The 17535-nt window shown below is 39.1% G+C and overlaps 1 protein-coding gene across 7 annotated transcripts in view; it reads left to right on the top strand.

The window, feature by feature from the left end:
• Nucleotides 1-10862: 10862 nt before the first annotated feature.
• LOC109930802 (AT-rich interactive domain-containing protein 1B-like) overlaps nucleotides 10863-17535 on the top strand; it is a 171425-nt gene continuing 164752 nt past the window's right edge. For all 7 annotated transcript variants that reach the window (XM_048601520.1, XM_048601521.1, XM_020530240.2 and 4 more), the window contains exon 1: nucleotides 10863-11038. In XM_048601520.1, coding sequence (XP_048457477.1) covers nucleotides 10864-11038 — 175 coding nt within the window. In that variant the 5' untranslated portion in view covers nucleotide 10863. The remainder of the gene's footprint in view (nucleotides 11039-17535) is intronic.

A 17535-nucleotide genomic window follows, 5' to 3' on the forward strand; every position in this document is an offset into this window, starting at 1 on the left:
GTGAAATCAAGAAACATTTATACATAAGAGTCAGTCTAGCTTTTATTGCAAAAGCAGTTGATGCTAGATCAATTGTTAAATTTAGATCTGAAATTTCAATTTGAATTGCGGTAAAAATATGTGGAATAAATGGAGGAAAGAAAAGCTGCAGAGTAGTTAAAATCCCTAGAGTTTTGCATGTGCAGTGGAATTGCATTAGCTATGACCTCACCGGTCCTCAGAAGGTGTATTTAGGATAGTGGCTTTTTGATTATAGAAGTGTATATCAGTTATTTTGGGGAGAATAAAACTTTTGCTAACTAATGCTTATTGTCTTGGCCCAATTTATATATTGTGTGTTCTGACTTTAAATTTAATGGAGGTGTGATGAATATTTAGGATATTGATTATTTTTTATAATGTCCGAGTCTGAAGACTGCACATGTGAATACAAATACAGAAATTAATGTTACTAAGTGCCTATATTGTGCAATAAAGGAATTGGTGAAAAGTAGTGAAGTGTCCCTGAAAATCTAAAAGTATCCTCAACAAATCTTAGAAAGAGCCCTCACAAACAAAAAAGTATGTTGACCTGGTCCACACTTTTTCACAAAATATAATTGTACCTTCCCCTTCAGTACTGATTCCCATTCCATAAACTGCACGCTTATTTGGAAGATGTTGGGGGCATTAAGTGTCCAAACTGTTTATCAAAAATTCAGATCTTGTCTCCCTTAGAGCAGAGGAGTTTGAATCATAGAACCCCTACAGTGTGGAAACAGGCTCTTCAGCCCAACAAGTCCACACCGACCCTCGGAGCATCCTACCCAGACCCATCCCCCTATAACCCACCTAATCTACACGTCCCTGAACACTATGGGCAATTTAGCATGGCCAATCCACCTAGTCTGCACACCTTTGGACTGGAGGAAACCCACGCAGATACAGGGAGAATGTGCAAACTCCACACAGACAGTGTGGAGGGTGGAATCGAACCCTGGTCCCTGGCGCTGTGAGGCAGCAGTGAGCCACCGTGCCACCCTAGCACTTGAGTGGAGTCATGATTGGGATGTGTAAAATTAAACGGCACAGATAGGGTAGACAAATACACTGATAGCAGGATCAGTGACCAGGGACGTAAATTTAAGGCAAGGGGCAGAAGGTTTAGAAGAGATGTCATGAAAAGCTTTTTCATCCAGAGGTGGTGGGAACCTGGAACTCACTGCCTGTAAGTGTGGTAGAGGCAGATACACATGTAACATTTAAGTGGTATTTAGATGTGCTTGTGCACTGTCAAGGCATACAAGGCTATGGGCCAAGTGCTGGAAAATGGGATTAGAATAGGTAGGTGTTTGTTTTTGACTGGCGCAGACACGATGGGATGTAGGGCCTTTTTCTGTACTGTAGATTTCTATGACTCTATGACAAGATCAATTAAATGAATGCCCAAAATTTGACTTCTAATTAAGCATCTTCAAGGATTTGTAAGGTCTTGTAAGGAAAATGTGCACGAACTGAATTATACTGGGCTTTACTGTTTTCTTAGTTCTTACTGCTTACCAAAAAGAACTATTTACTTGACAAATGTTCCTATGTTTTTTACCTTGAGGTTTAAAAATCTGTTTCAAAGCTGGTGCAAAAACCCTGAAAATCATTAACAAATTCCTTAACAATTAGATAGAAAAGTTAAATTTCATCATCTATCCATTTCAGGGGATTAAGGTTCCTGTCCAAAGTTTTAATTAATTAGACCATGACCTATTTTGCCATTATATTCTATACCTATGTTTTCATTAATTCAGATTTGTGTGTTTCTTTTGCCCCTGATCAAAGTGCACTAAAGTAGAAATGCCAAAAGCAGGTCAGAAATTGCATAACAAGGCATGTGGGGAAGGCAGGCTCGAAGAACACCACCTCATTCAAATTAATAGTTTATCTGATCAATGGCTCATTCATAAAATTGAAAATTGGCCTATATCCATCTGACCAAGGTCACTATGTAATCAACTTGTGTGACTAGCATGCAATGATCCCAAATTAAAGGATCTTCAGCACTGTATAAATGCTGAAAGCCTTAGTGATGGTCAACCAGATAAAGCAGAGCAGCAGTTTGAATAACTCACTGGTATTATAATACAAGCAATCCAACCTTCCAACTGATATCAATGTTAAATAGTCAATAATTGATAACTTGCGTTTACAATCCCACAGGCATTTTATCAGACAGTATTGACACCGAGCTGTATATCAGAACAAGTCCCCAAAAATTCAGTCAAAGAGTTATGCTTCATGGAGTCTGGTAAAGGAGAAAGAACAGACATTGAGGGATGGGGGAGCATTTCCAGGATGGGTAGGGGGAGTCATTTCCAGAATGTGGGACCTAGACAACTAAAGGCTACTGGCTATAATAAGGAATGTTCAGGTGAAGATTGGAGGCTGGAAGGTTACCGAAAGATTTTAAACAGTAAGGATAAGAATTTTACAACAAAGGTGTTGCTGGAGCAGTGCAGGTCACCAAACATGGAATAATGGATGATTTGGACTTGGTACATCACGATGTGGATGCTGGAATTTTGGTTTGCGTCAAGTTTATAGAGGATGAAAAACATGATGTAAGGCAGGAGAACAAAAGCAGGGATGAGGATTTCAGCTGTAGTTGGTCTGAGACAGTGGTGGAAGTGTACTATATTGGAGTTGGAAGTAGGTATTCTTGACGGAGAGGACAATGCAGTTTTAACTTTAGTTAATTCCAAAACTGAAGTAGACAAGGGAGGCTATCCCAAAACGCTGCTGGCAGTATCATATTTTTTGCAGCGTTTAGTAAACTAATTTCAAAGTTGCATCCATAAGAGTAGGTTGCTGCCATCACCTTACTGTACACTAAAATTAAATAAAGAAATAAAGTTCTATAACACTCATGTTTGGGATGTCAATTTCAGTAGCACAGTATAAATAGAGAGCTTTTTCCCGATAGCTATTCTGATGCCAGAGACTACAAAAGATTGTCTATCATTGAAGCAAACTTCACCATGTCCTCAGGAAATTCCTAAGCACTTTATATCCACCTATATGCTTTTGAAGTGCAGTGACTGTCACTATACAAGAAAACAATTGTTCAGTTTGGCTTTTACTCTGTGATCATGAAAAAAAATGAGTACTTGCCAATTTCCTGAAAGAATTCTCCACTAAAACAGTTCCAAGTTGGGCAATGGGGAGTTCAGGAAGATAGGCCAATAGTGAAAGGCAATTGAAAAGTCTGAAATATATGATGAAGAGATTTTTTTTTCCCAAAAGGTTTCTCTGTTATAACTTGAATGTACAGAGATCTGTAACCCTGCTCCTCAACTATCACCACATTGGGAAGGCAATGGCCTTGTGGTATTATCACTGGACTGTTAATCCAGAGACCCAGATAACGTTCTGGGGACCCAGGTTCAAATCCTGCCACGGCAGATGGTGGAATTTGAATTCAATAAAATATCTGGAATTAAGAATCTAATGATGACCATGAAACCATTGTGGATTGTCGGAAAAACCCATCTGGTTCAGTAATGCCCTTTAGGGAAGGAAACTGCCGTCCTTTACCTGGTCTGGCCTGCATGTGACTCCAGACCCACAGCAATGTGGTTGACTCTAAACTGCCCTCTGGGCAATTAGGAATGGGCAATAAATGCTGCCTGGTTAGCGATGCCCTCATCCCGTGAAAAAATAAACAAAAAAAAAAACAAAAACTATCCTGGGTCTCTTCAGAATTGGGGTTTGTTCAAAGTGAGGTCAGGCATAGGATATCCTATCTCGTATCAGTAGGGAGATGATTATCTAATAAGGTTATCATTATGAATAGGAATTTTTATTTAACCAGATCCATCTTTCTAATGAAGCTGTTGTCGCTTAGTTACTAAAACTGGTCACAGTAACTGAAATTAACAAAAATGATATTGACATTGTGAAAAGTCACATGGCATCAGGTTCTCGTCCAACAAGTTTATTTGAAATCACAAGCTTTCGGAGCAGTGCCCCTTGGTGAGGTGAAGTATCTCGCTTCACCTGACGAAGGGACAGCACTACGAAAGCTGGTGATTTCAAATAAACCTGTTGGATTATAACCTGGTGTCATTTGCCTTTTGACCTTGTCAACCCCAGTCCAACACCGGCACCTCCCACAACATGATATTGACATTGATCTAACCCATAGTTCAATGAAATTGAGAATTATCATTATTATTTTTAGTGGAGTTCTTCATTGAAGAAATTATTTCACCATCTTATGGTACTCCTGTATCGAAGCACAATTGGACATTTGCAAAGTCACCTCTTGACAGTTACAGAAGTGGTGCCTTGTTATTTCAAGTTGGTTGCAGAAGGACCATCTATATTGGCGAGCCTTAACTCCAACATTAGCAGTTTCAATATGGCCCCAAAATACAAGTTTGGAAATACATAGGTCTGTATTCTGCACTTTGAATAACCCCTGATCTCATTCTCTCATTGAGAGCCTGATATTAACTTGTTACTTATTATGGTACATACTGTAACAAATTAATCAAGACCAATTACAGAAACTTGAGTAACTCAGGGACAGGAATGGTTTTGGAAGTTCCGGGATTTAGATGCTTTAAAGGAAATAGGGAGGGTGGTAAAAGAGGCAGGGGAGTGGCATTGCTATTCAGGGCGAGTATAGCAGCTACTGAAAGGCAGTTAGAAAATGATAGGTCTACAGAGTGAGTTTGGGTTGAGATCAGGAACCAGAAAGGAGCAGTCACTTCTTGGGGTTTTTTTTACAGCCCCCCTAATAGCTGCAGAGAAGTAGAGGAGCAGATTGGGAGGCAGATACTGGAAAGGTGCAGAATTCACAGGGTTGTAGTCATGGGTGACTTCAACTTTCCAAATATTGATTGGAAACATTTTAGTTGTAATAGTTTAGATGGAGCACATTTTGTCCAGTGCGTTCAGGAAGGATTCCTGACACAGTGCATAGACCAACACGAGGAGAGCCCAGTTTGGATTTGGTGCTTGGCAATGAACCGGGCCAAGTGTTAGACGTGTTGGTAGGAGAGCATTTTGGCAGTAGCGATCATAACTCTGTTACTTTTACAATAGTCATGGAAAAGGATAGGTAGATACAGCAGGGTAAGGTTTATAATTGGGGGAAGGGTAATTATAATTCTGTTAGACAAGAACTGGATAACATAAAATGGGAACAGATGCTGTCAGGGGAGAGCACTATAGAAATGTGGCGATTGTTTAAGGAATGCATACTGCGTGTGATCGATATGTTTTCCCGAACAGGCAGGGAAGATGCGGTCGAGGCAGGAAGCCTTGGTTCTCGAGAGAGATCGAACAACTGGGTAAGAGGAAGAAGGATGCTTTTATGTAAGGTTTAGGAAAAGAGGAAAGGAAAAGGCTCCAGAGGGATACAAGTTGGCCAGGAAGGAGCTAAAGAAAGGGCTTAGGAGAGCTATAAGGGGGCATGAGAAAACCTTGGCAGATAGGATCAAGGAAAACTCCAAGGCTGTTTACACGTACGTGAGGAATAAGAGAATGACCAGAGAAAGGGTAGGGCCAATCAAGGATTGTAAAGGGAATTTGCGTACGGAGCCTAAAGAGATAGGAGAGATCCTTAATGAATACTTTTCTTCGGTATTCACAACTGAGAGGGACCTAGTTGTAGAGGAGGACTGTGTGAAACAGGCTGGTAGGCTAGAGGAGGTGGATGTTAGTAAGGAAGATATACTGGGAATTTTGAGGAAGTTGAAGATAGATAAGTCCCCTGGGCCTGATGGCATTTATCCAAGGATTCTATGGGAAGCGAGGGGAGAGATCGCAGGGCCTTTCATGATGATCTTTTCGTCCTCACTGTTCACGGGTATAGTGCCGGAAGATTGGAGAGTGGCAAACGTCATTCCCTTGTTCAAAAAAGGGAACACGGATAACCCCGGAAATTACAGGCCCGTTAGTCCTACGTCACTGGTGGGCACATTATTGGAAAGGGCTGTGAGAGATAGGATTTATGATCAGTTGGATAGGCACAGTTTGATTCGTGATAGTCAGCATGGATTTGTGAGGGGTAGATCATGCCTCACAAACCTTATTGAATTCTTTGAAGAGGTGACCAAACACGTGGATGAAGGTAGAGCAGCGGATGTGGTATACGTGGATTTAGGTAAGGCGTTTGATAAGGTTCCCCATGGTAGACTCATGCAGAAAGTAAGGAGGCATGGGAAAGGGGGAAATGTGGCAGATTGGATTCAGAATTGGCTGACCCTTAGAAGACAAAGGGTGGTAGTGGAAGGAAAATATTCAACATGGTGCTCAGTTATGAGTGGTGTACCAAGAAGATCTGTTCTGGGTCCTCTCCTATTTGTGATTTTTGTAAATGATTTGGATGAAGGAGAGGAAGTGTGGATTAGTAAGTTCGCGGACAAGACGAAGGTGAGTTGAGTTGTGGATAGTGCGGAGGGCTGTTCTAGGTTACAAAGGGACATTGATAGGATGCAGAGCTGGGCTGAGTGGCAGATGGAGTTTAACCCTGAAAAGTGTGAGGTGATTCATTTTGGAAGGACAAATTTGAAAGCAGAATACAGGGTTAATGGAAAGATTCTTGGCAGTGTAGAAGAGCAGAGGGATCTTGGGGTTCATGTCCACAGTTCCCTGAAAGTGGCCACCCAGGTGGATGGAGTTGTTAAGAAGGCGTATGGTGTGTTAGCTTTCATTAATAGAGGGATTGAGTTCAAGAGCCGTGAAATTACGCTCCAGCTATACAAAAGCCTGGTTCAGCCACGTCTGGAGTATTGTGTCCAGTTCTGGTCACCTCGTTACAGGAAAGATGTGGAGTTGGAAAAGGTGCAGAGGTGATGTACCAGGATGTTGCATGGAATGGAGGGAATGCCTTATGAGGAAAGGTTGAGAGAGCTCGGGCTTTTCTCTTTGGAACGATGAAGGATGAGAGCTGACTTAATAGAGGTGTACAAAATGATCAGATGTATAGATACAGTGGACAGCCAGAGACTATTTCCTAGGGTGGAGGTAGCTATTACGAGGGGACATAGTTTTAGAGTGAGTGGAGGTAGATATAGGGGAGACGTCAGAGATAGGTTCTTTACTCAGAGAGTGGCAGGGGCGTGGAATGCATTGCCGGAGAGGGTAGTGGAGTCTGCCTCATTGGGGGCATTTAAGCGGTTATTAAACAGGCATATGGATGATAGTATAAGGAGGGATGGAGGTTAGATAGACCTTAGGTTTAGGGTAAAAGTTCGGCACAACATAGTGGGCCGAAGGGCCTGTACTGTGCTGTACTGTTCTATGTTCTAACCTAAGTCAAAGTCACGGTATTTTATTCATTAATGCTATGCATTACACTTCTGGCAGATATATGGCATTGCAAGAACAAGCACAATGTTACTCTCAGCTTTTCAGCAGGCTCACTTCTCCTGTCCATTCCAGGTTGTAAAGTTGTGTCCTTTTAAATCCACCCAGCCTGAATCTTCCAGATCCAACTTCACCACCACACCTTACTTAAGCAAATCCTTGATCCTTAAATCTCTGAAAATCCCATTCTGTTCCCTTTCTTAGAACAAAAAATAAATGGATTCTTACCAAATTTCTGTATCCACTGGCAGTGTCTGTTTGTATTCCACAAAAGCAGCTACCTCCTCACTGTCAAAGTGTGAAAACTGTCACTTGATTTTCGGTAGGTTTAGTTTGGGTTGGTTTCTTAGGCCAATGTAATTTGGTTGTCCTGTCTCTGAACAGAGGTTTAGTATGGCTGCCATTCCACCATCAGGAACATTATATCTCTCAAGTTAAAGGAGGCATTTTAAAACCCAACTGTTTTATAAAGTCTCGAATTTGTAATGTTTTAGAATTCATATTCTGCTGGTTTCTAAAATTTTTTCAACCTTAAGTCTTATCATAATATTAGTATGCCTTCTCTTTCAATTGGATAACATACTCAACGTCCACGCTTTAGGCACAGATCATACAATCTTTCTCGGAACACATTTTTGTTGAGAGCTACAGAATGTTTACCACCGCATATCTACCATTTTACTTCATCAATCCACTTTAGCCAACTCTGTCTTCATATCCTTGCAATTGCATTTATTTAAGGTGCTTGTCTGAGCTCCATGTTTCTCGCTGTCAAACTGAATTTGGAATCCTATCTTGTTACGATCATTTTTACTTCGAGAGTCCTTTGCTATGAAATCGTTAGTTAACCTTACCCCATTACAAATTACCAAATCTAAAATGGCCTGTTTTCTGGTTGGTTTTAGAACGTATTTTTCTAAGAAACTGCCCTGAAACATTCTATAAATTCGTTCTCAAGGTTACCATTATCAATTTGATTTGTTTAATCTATATGAAACTGAAAAATCCCTAAAACTTTTGTTCACCTTTCTTACAAGCCCCCATTTATTTTTTGATTTATGCTCTGTTCACGAATGTGCTGTTAGGGGACCACCGTTAACTTTATTCACTTGCTATTTTTCTAATCTTTAGCTAAACTGATTTATATCTTGATCGGATCGTCAGGATTATATTGATCTTATTCCTTACTTACAAAGCTATTCCACATTCTCTACGCTTTTGCTTATCCTTCTGAAATGTGAAGTACTCCTGAATGTTCAGTTCCAAGCTTTGGTCAGCATCTAACCGTGTCTCTGTTGCTATTTGTGCCATCAATTAATCTATCTTGTTTCAAATGCTGCTCCAATAGAGAGCATTTAAATCTGTTTCAACTATTTTTCCCAACCAGTACCCTGTTTACAGGTATCACTTTTATTATGTTTGCATGCTGTGTCCTTTCCTGTTGCCTTCTGGTTATCATTGCCCACATCAGTGTCTTCCACTATAATTTTTCTTGAATTCACTTTCCTTCCCGTGGCCACAATTTAATTCAAAGCTCTCTCTGTATAGCCCTCATTATTTGATTGGCACAACTTTAATCCCAATATTGTTCAGGTGAAGACGGTTTCATTGCAACATCTCTCTCTTTCCACAGCACTGGCACAAGTAGCTCATGAGTTGAAATCCATTTCTCTCACCCAGTCTTTGAGCCAAATGTTCAACTTTCTGATTTTATTTACCCCATGCCAATTTGCTGGTGGTTCAAGTAATAACCTAGAGATCAATACCTTTTTCTAGTTTTGCTTTTAACTTAAGTCCCTAGCTGCTCAAACTCCTCAAACAAAACCACATCCTGAGTCCTACATTTTGTCATTGGTACCCACATTTACCACAAGGTCTGGATCTTTCCATTCCCATTCCAAGGTTCTCTCTACCCCTGAGGAGCTGTCCTCAACCATGGCACTAGGCAGACAACACAACACGACATTGTGGACATATGCTTTTGGCTGCAGAGAACAGTATCAAATCTCCTAAATATATTGTTCCCAGTAGTGACTACATTCCTCCTGTTTCCACAGCTCGAATTATCTCTTTAATTATGATGCTGTGGTCAGATTGCTCATCCACTCTTTCATTCCTGATCTTATCCAGGTAGGCTGCTAGAACATCAGTGTAGGGACTCCGGCTCCTCCAATGTTGATTCCCTATCAGCATTACTTCAAGTCATTTCCCTAGTACCTGACAACAGACTAAGTCCCATGGCAGGATTCGGTCCTGCTTGTCTGGATTAATAGTCTAGCAATAATAGCAGTAGGCCATTGTCTTTCCAGTAGAGATAATTATCTCAAGGTAGGTTTTGGTGAGAATTTTTTTTCAGTTCTAAGACAGCTTCAAACATGCAACCTTCAGGTTACTTTAATTGCCATAACATGCAAAGTTTTCTTACCATCCTGATCTTTCTTCACACTAATTATAGATTATGGAAAGCCAATGGAAGGAAATGATTCAAAATTATGTGAACCAACAAATGTGTTTATTTCTGTATTGTACATGGCTAATAGAGCAATTAGAATAAAGTCATAACTTGCTCCTTTAATCATTTCCTTGCTTCATAAAAATTGTTTAATGTTTAAATGAAGCGATTCTTATTACGAGGATTTATAATACTTTTTGATACTGCATTTGGTTTCACTTTCTTCCTAGCTTATTTAGGGCAGTTAATAGAATAGGTTAATAACTCTCCATGCTCTAGGGTAGGCTGAAATAGTCTGGGGCTACAAATTCTCTATGACCACTGTGTGCACCATTCTCCAGTTGGAAGATAGTTTTACCGTGGGAATCTTCATCTGGTAGGTGAGCAATGTTGATACCTAGCTTCTGCTGTATATGTAATGTTGAGTGATGAGCATGATTCTCCTGCCACTTGTAACTTTCTGGTTCCAGTTGATTTTATCTTTATTGAAAAGTATTTTTCCTAGGTGTGCATGCTGTTTAGTTATGATAAAATTGCATTGTACAGCACAATTTAATTGTATGTTTTCAATAGAGGACACCAAAATAACTAAAATTTAAACTAACACGTATGTCTTTATCCAGATGAGTTGATAAAGGGAGGAAGTGTTATAATAGGTTGGATATCTTATAAATAACTGCAGGGCTGTAAAAGTAACTCATGATGTTAGCGCTGTCAGTGTTTTGGTGTAACCCTTCATTGAGCACAATGGCAATGCAGGTTGACCATGAATTTATTTGCGTATTATTTGATTGGCTTCAGCATTGTAACTTAGTTAAACTTGCCTACTTTGGTAATGCTGGTGATTAATAGAAAGAAAGGATGATAAGAATTCTCTTCTGTGAAACTTGGCTATGGCAGACCTCGATGCATTAATTTTCAAAAAGGATATCCTGAAGTATTGTTCAGTTTCAAATGCTGTAATTTGCTGTTATTATTAGCTTTCCCTTTCTCTTTCTTGTGTATGTTTGTGTCCATTCTCTCATTTATATCTCTCTCTCTATCTTTCCCTCTGTGTAGGTTTTATGCCAGGTATGCAAAGAAACTCACAAATATCTCAGTATGGATCTCAGCATTCTGGTCCTCCTGTTTCTCCACATCCATCGCCTGGAGGACAGGTGCAACCCGGTACAGTTCCTTACCAGCAGAGCAACTCCAGCAGCACTTATGGACCTCAAAGTGGGCAGTATGGACCGCAAGGTAATGTAAAGAAATTTGAATTAAAAACAGCCAAAGTTAGCAGAGACTGCTATAAAATGTCTAGCTATGAATAATGACAAAACAGGGTTTTAAGGTAACTCATCAACTACTGAGAATTTCATGAGAAAACGTCTCGCAAGATATGGTTGTATTTTGTGCACATACAAAAGCAGTTGTGTGCTAGGAAATCTATCTACTTCAACCTTGGGTATTCCTGAAAGATATTTTATGCTGGCACATAACTGATTTGATTGAAACTGAGAAACGCACCTATTTCTGTGGCTGATCATCATCACAGCATAGGATTTGAAATAATCACTTTATTTTTATATCCATTAAATATGATCCTATCACCTATAGACATCAAACTTGGAAGATAATATGACTCTTCTTATGGAATGCAAATGAACAAGACATTTTTTTCATATTAATGGTTAACTAATATACTTGCTGTATGTACCATTTAATATAACCTTTTAGAACTTGCTAGTTCACCTTTCTTTAAAAAAAAACGCAGATCATTCAGCCCAGAAGTGCTTCTTAGAGTCAGTCTCATGTGTACTGTGCAGTCTTTTGTGCACAAGATTTGTTGAAAGCCAAATATTCCAAATTTGTTAATGTACAGAACCCTTTGCTAAATAATTGGAAAGGAGCTAACTTTTGGTATTTAAATTAATTTATATTTGTAGTAAATGGACCTGAAAAGTACTGGTAGCTAGTTCATTGACAGTAAAACCCTGTATATAAACTAGAAGATGGCACGGTGGCACAGTGGTTAGCACTGCTGCCACACAGCGTCAGGGACACAGGTTCGATTCTAGCTTTGGGTGTCGGTCTGTGTGGAGTTTGCATGTTCTCTTGATGTCTGCATGGATTTCTGCCAGGTGCTTCAATTTCCTCCCACAGCCCAAAGATGTGCAGGTTAGGCGCGTTAGCCATAGTAAACATGGGGTTATGGGGATAGTATAATAATAAGTTCCAGACAGTTGTTATGATCTTGAAGACATTACCAGAAAATCCAGTGGTAGTAGTTTGACTCATAACTTTAAAGTGGCAATTGAAGTTATACTTGAAAAGCAAAACATTTTGTGAGGTAATCAAGGAAGAACAGGGCACTGGGACTAATTGGATAGTTCTTCCAAAGACATAGTTATCTGTGGGACAAATGACCTTCATCTGTGCTCTGTGGTTCCATGAAGAACAGCTGCAGGCATGCCAGCTTAGAAGACCAGTAAAAACTGACAGAAATTGTACATGGGTATATCATACCATACAGCAAGAGCTTCTTGAAATCTATAAAAATGAACAGTAAGTCCAAAGATAACATTGTCTAAAAGAATCCTTAGATTCTGGAAAAGTCCCAGCAGATTGGAAAACTGCCAATGTAGCGCCTTTACTTAGAAAGGGAAAGAGATTTAAAAAAAGAGTCACTGAAGGCTGGTTGACTTAACATCTGTCATGGGAAAAATGCTAGAGTCTGATATAAAGATTAAATTGCAGAGCGTTTAGGGATGCATAATAAAATCAAGCAGAATCAGTGTGGCTTCCCAAAGGGAAAATCCTGCCTGACAAATTTATTAAAATTCTTTGAGGTGGTAACAAGCAGGGATGCGTGAAGGAAAAGCAATGGATATAATATATGAGGATTTTCAAAAGGCATTTGATAAGGTACCATACATAATGCTACTTAACAAAATAAGAGCCCATAGTGTTAGAGGTAGTATATTGGCATGGATAGAGGACTGACTAACTAATAAAAGAGAGAGTTGGGAGAAAGGAGACATTTTCAAGACGGCACCCTGCGACTAGTGGTGTGCCACAGGGATCAATGCTGGGACAACAATTATTTACAATAAATGTAATGTCTTGGATGAGGAAACTGAATGTATTGTAGCTAGGTTTGTGCTAACGCAAAAAACAGGTGGGAAGGCAAGTGGTGAGGATGACACAAATGCAGGTTAAGCAAGTGAACAAAAATCGAACAGATGGCATATAATGTTGGAAGATGTGAGATAATGCACTTTTGGCAGGAAGAATCGAGGAGCTGAATATTATTTAAATAGAGAACGACTGCAGAATGCTGCACCAAACAGAGATTTGGCAGTCCTGGTGTACAGATCACAGAAAACTATGATGTATGTCCAGCAGATAGTATGAAAGGCAAATGTTTTATTGGCCTGTATTTCAAAGGGAATGGAGTATAAATATTGAGGGGTCTTGCTAAAACTATACAAGACACTAGTCAGACCACAGCTGGAATACTCTGACTAGTTTTGGGCTCCTTATCTTAAAAGAAAGATACACTGGTGTTGAGATAGTCCATGGAAGTTTCATTAGGTTGAACCCAGGGATGGAGGGACTGCCTTATGAGTAGGTTGAGCCTGTACTCAATTAAGTTTAGAAGAATGAACAGTGATCTTATTGAAGCATGCAGTGATCTTAGGGGAACTTGACAGGGTAGATACCAAAAGGTTGTTTCCCCTTGTGGGAGAGCCTAGAACCAGAGGACATAATTTCAGACTAAGGGATCTCACATTTAAGAAAGAGATGAGGGGAAAAATTGCTTCTCTCAGAGGGTAGTAAATCTGTGGAATACTTTACCACTGAGGGCTGTTGAGACTGGGTTATTAATTATATTCAAAGCTGAGATCGATTTCTAATCAGTAAGGGAATTGAGGGTAATGGGGAATGGCAGGGAAGTGGAGATAAGGATTATCAGATCAGCCATGATCTCATTGAATGGCAGAACAGTCTTGATGGGCTAAATGGCCTACTTCTGTTCCTATGTTTTATGATCTTATGCTCAACTACATTGATGTAGTTTCATGACACACAGTTAAATTGAAAATGCAGCAGTACCCAGGTTTCTTGCAATAAATTTGTCCAGTATTTATATTGTAAATTGAAGGAATTTATGCTGATCATCTGTGGGAAAATCATGTTGATCTGTGAATTTGGATTAATAGCATAGATACAGATGGACTCGTAAAGCCCCGACACCGATTGTCATCCACTTTCCCCTTGCCATTCTGCAAAGAATTTGCTGTTGCCTTATTTCCTTAAGTTTTATCTTCTTCCTTTTCCTCCCTCACCAATTTGTTCTGATGCTGATGTAGCTCTGAGAATAGTTATTTTGCTGTACAGTGAGTGAATTTCTGATAATGCCAAATGCATCACAAGAATTTCTGCACAGCAGTCAGCAGAATTCTACTCCACAAGACAACTAAAACATAAAGTAAAAGTGGCAAGTGGCGTAACTATGAGCAATGTAGATTCTGATTCATTGTCAAACTAACATTGATGTAGAAGTAAATGAGTAAAAACAGATGGCTGACGTGTCAACTTGAGGAGAAAAGATGTAAATCCAGAGTTTTTTATTTAATTGACCTTCTGTTGTGTGTGATGGTAATAGAATGTTTTTGCAGCATTGAGGGTTCTTTGCAGAAAAGTGGTTAGTGCAGTAAAATTAAGCTACCATTTAATTCAAGCTTGGTTTCTGATTTTTCTTTCTAATTTACAGCAGCGTTCAAAAGAATTACTTACAGTGCAGGGTCTGCAGATCATCCAAGACGATAACCAAATAAGGTTCTAGCTGTTAAAACTGAACACGTGAACCATGTTCATTTCGGGAGATATTAGTGCAGTTTCTTCCATTGAATCAGAAAGCTATAATGGCAAAATTTCTTTTAGTAGGAATACTGTGTTTTAGCCAAAGGGAACCTTTTTACCTTTGACTAATGCAAACATTTCCCAGATGTCAACTTTTAAAAATAATGTTTCACCTCAATTTTTATTTGCTAAACTGATAATCCCGTTAAGAGTGAAGGTTGATTACGGATGAAGGAGGAAAGAACCTAGAATGCTTTGGAATTTTTTGTGTGCAGTCCTTTTTTCAAGTAAGTCATCTGCGTTAATATTCATCATGAAAGATTACTTAGGGACGGAAGAGAGATTTTAGTTCTGATTTTGTGATGAATGGCTAAAGGGACAGCAAGATTTTTCTGTGCATCATTTGGTTGTGATCTCTATTGTACCACCACATAGGATCTCTTCTAAAGGCTATTGTTTCAATTGTCTCTTTTATTCTTCTGAAAATGCATTGATGTTGGGCCTTGAGTACAGGATCCTGTACAGTTCAATAATACATACATCATATGCTATTTTACTGTTTTATGGAGCAAATCCCATTCATTTCCAGGAGAATATATTGTAGTTTGTCTGAAGGAACCCATCATTTAATGCCACACTCCATGATATCCAATGCCAGGGCAGAATTTGCAGAGGCAAAATAACTTTATATTCACCGGCTACTCAGGTCTTAATCTTTCAAAATGTTTAAATGATAATGAGCCATAAGCATCTGAACTGTTGTGTAACTGAGTTGTAGGCACACCACTAAAACTGCATTAAGAAGACTAATTCTCTAGGTAAGCTCTTTCTTCGAGCTATTTCATGCCTCTTGCTGCCCCTACTCTATTGTTGTATTTTTGTTTAGCACACTCCACCACTGTGCTAGGTATGGGATACAATTACACTTCACAAAGATTGGAAGTCATGAAAGAAACATGCTATTCCATTTATAATCACATTCCCCTTTCAGTTCCTATACCACCTTAAGTTTTGCAAGTCTTTCCTAAAGTTGCTGACCCTGCAGTTCCGTGCAGGCTGGCAACCATTTGATTTCTCTTCTAATCGGCATCATACTTAGAAAGTATCAACAGCTCACTGCAAAAGATATTCCCACAAAAATGGGTGTTATCTATACATGTTCAGTGTTCATCAGAAGTCAGTGGATGACAAACTAGAGCAGAAATCCTAGCTTTTTAAAACATTCCTCCTTCTCCAGAATCGTTGCACCTTTGTAGGCACAGACCAAGGATTTGAATGTTGTATCTTGCTGCTTTGTAAGATTAAATTGTGTACTAACCATGATTTTTCACATTAGACATGAAGCTAATTTGAATGAACATCCAGCTTGAAGACCAAATTAAAGATAATTTAAATAATTTGTATAAATTTAAGAAAAAGAATCCCAAGATTTGCGTGAGCAGGTCAACTAACGAAGTTTTACTGTTGAGATTTAATTTTTGTAAAATGTAGCTTGGAGAATATTGTTGGAAAACTTTTTTATGCATTGTACAAAGTTTATTTTAGCACCAAGAAAGACTGGTAGCATTGCTAATATGGGCCATTTTTACAGTTGTATTATTGTACAATGCATTTGCAATATTATAGTATCAAGGTTGAGGATCTGCAGTTATGTGGAGGGATGAGAAGCTGATGATTTCCTTAGAGCAGAGAAAGCTAATGGGAGATTTGATAAAGTTGTTCAAAATTAAAGTGTATTGAATAGCAGATAGGAAGAAACTATGCTCTCTGGCAGGAGGCCAGTGACCACAGGACACAGATTGTTATTATCCAAAATGCAATGTCTGAAAGGGTGGTGAAAGTTAATTCAATAATGCTTTCCAAAGAGTATTAAATAAATACTTAACAAAGGAAACATTTCAAAGGTCATGGGGAAGCAGCAGGAAAACCATGCCATTTGAAAAGATCGTTCAAAGATTTGGCACAAAGACAGTATACTAAATGATTCAAAGCTTCAGAATTTCCAAAAACTAGGAATACAGGAATGCTGAGCTAAACCAGAGTTGTGACTGCCATGATAATGAAATTTCTACAATTATCTCCTTTGCTGTTAAATAGTTAACAAGAAAGTAAACATCTTCCTTTGCAGTTGTTAAAATATATAAGCCGAGAAATTATGTAATACGAAATATTTTCAATTAGGTATCAGCTTTGGCTCAAAGAGGAAGCACTCTTGCATTTGAGTTCCGGAGATTTGTATATTCAAGTCCCACTCCAAGAACTTGTAAATCTCAGCTATCACTCTAATACAGTGTTAAGGGAGTGTTGCATCTTATGAGGTGCGATCTTTGCAATGAAACATTCATTCAAGGCCCCCTCAGATGAACATAAAAGATTCCTTGCTGCGATTGAAAGAGCAGGATCATTCTCCTGGTGTCTTGTTTAATTTTTATTTCTCAAATAATATCACCAAAATAAATGATCTGATCATTTATCTCCTTGGTTGCAACACCTTACTGTGCAAATTGCTGTATTTCCCTACATCACAATAGCTATTGCAATTCAAAAGTATTTCATTGACTATTATATTCTGAGTTTATAAAAGATATTTTGCAATCTTTTATCTTCAAACTGTTTTGTGGACATTTTTCTATATTGCCAAAGCAGAAAAGAAAGATTTGATTTCAACTTGAAATCATTTTCCTTAAAGCAGGATGATAGATACCCAGAGATAGCAGGAACTGCAGATGCTGGAGAATCTGAGATAACAAGGTGCAGAACTGGATGAACCCAGCAGGCCAAGCAGCATCAGAGGAGCAGGAAGGCTGACGTTTCGGGCCTAGACCCTTCTTCAGAATTTCAGAAGAGCCGTGAAGCTCCAGCTGTACAAAAGCCTGGTTCGGCCACAC

Source organism: Rhincodon typus, chromosome 9, assembly GCF_021869965.1.
Source record: "Rhincodon typus isolate 14 chromosome 9, sRhiTyp1.1, whole genome shotgun sequence".
Taxonomy (NCBI): Eukaryota; Metazoa; Chordata; class Chondrichthyes; order Orectolobiformes; family Rhincodontidae; genus Rhincodon; species Rhincodon typus.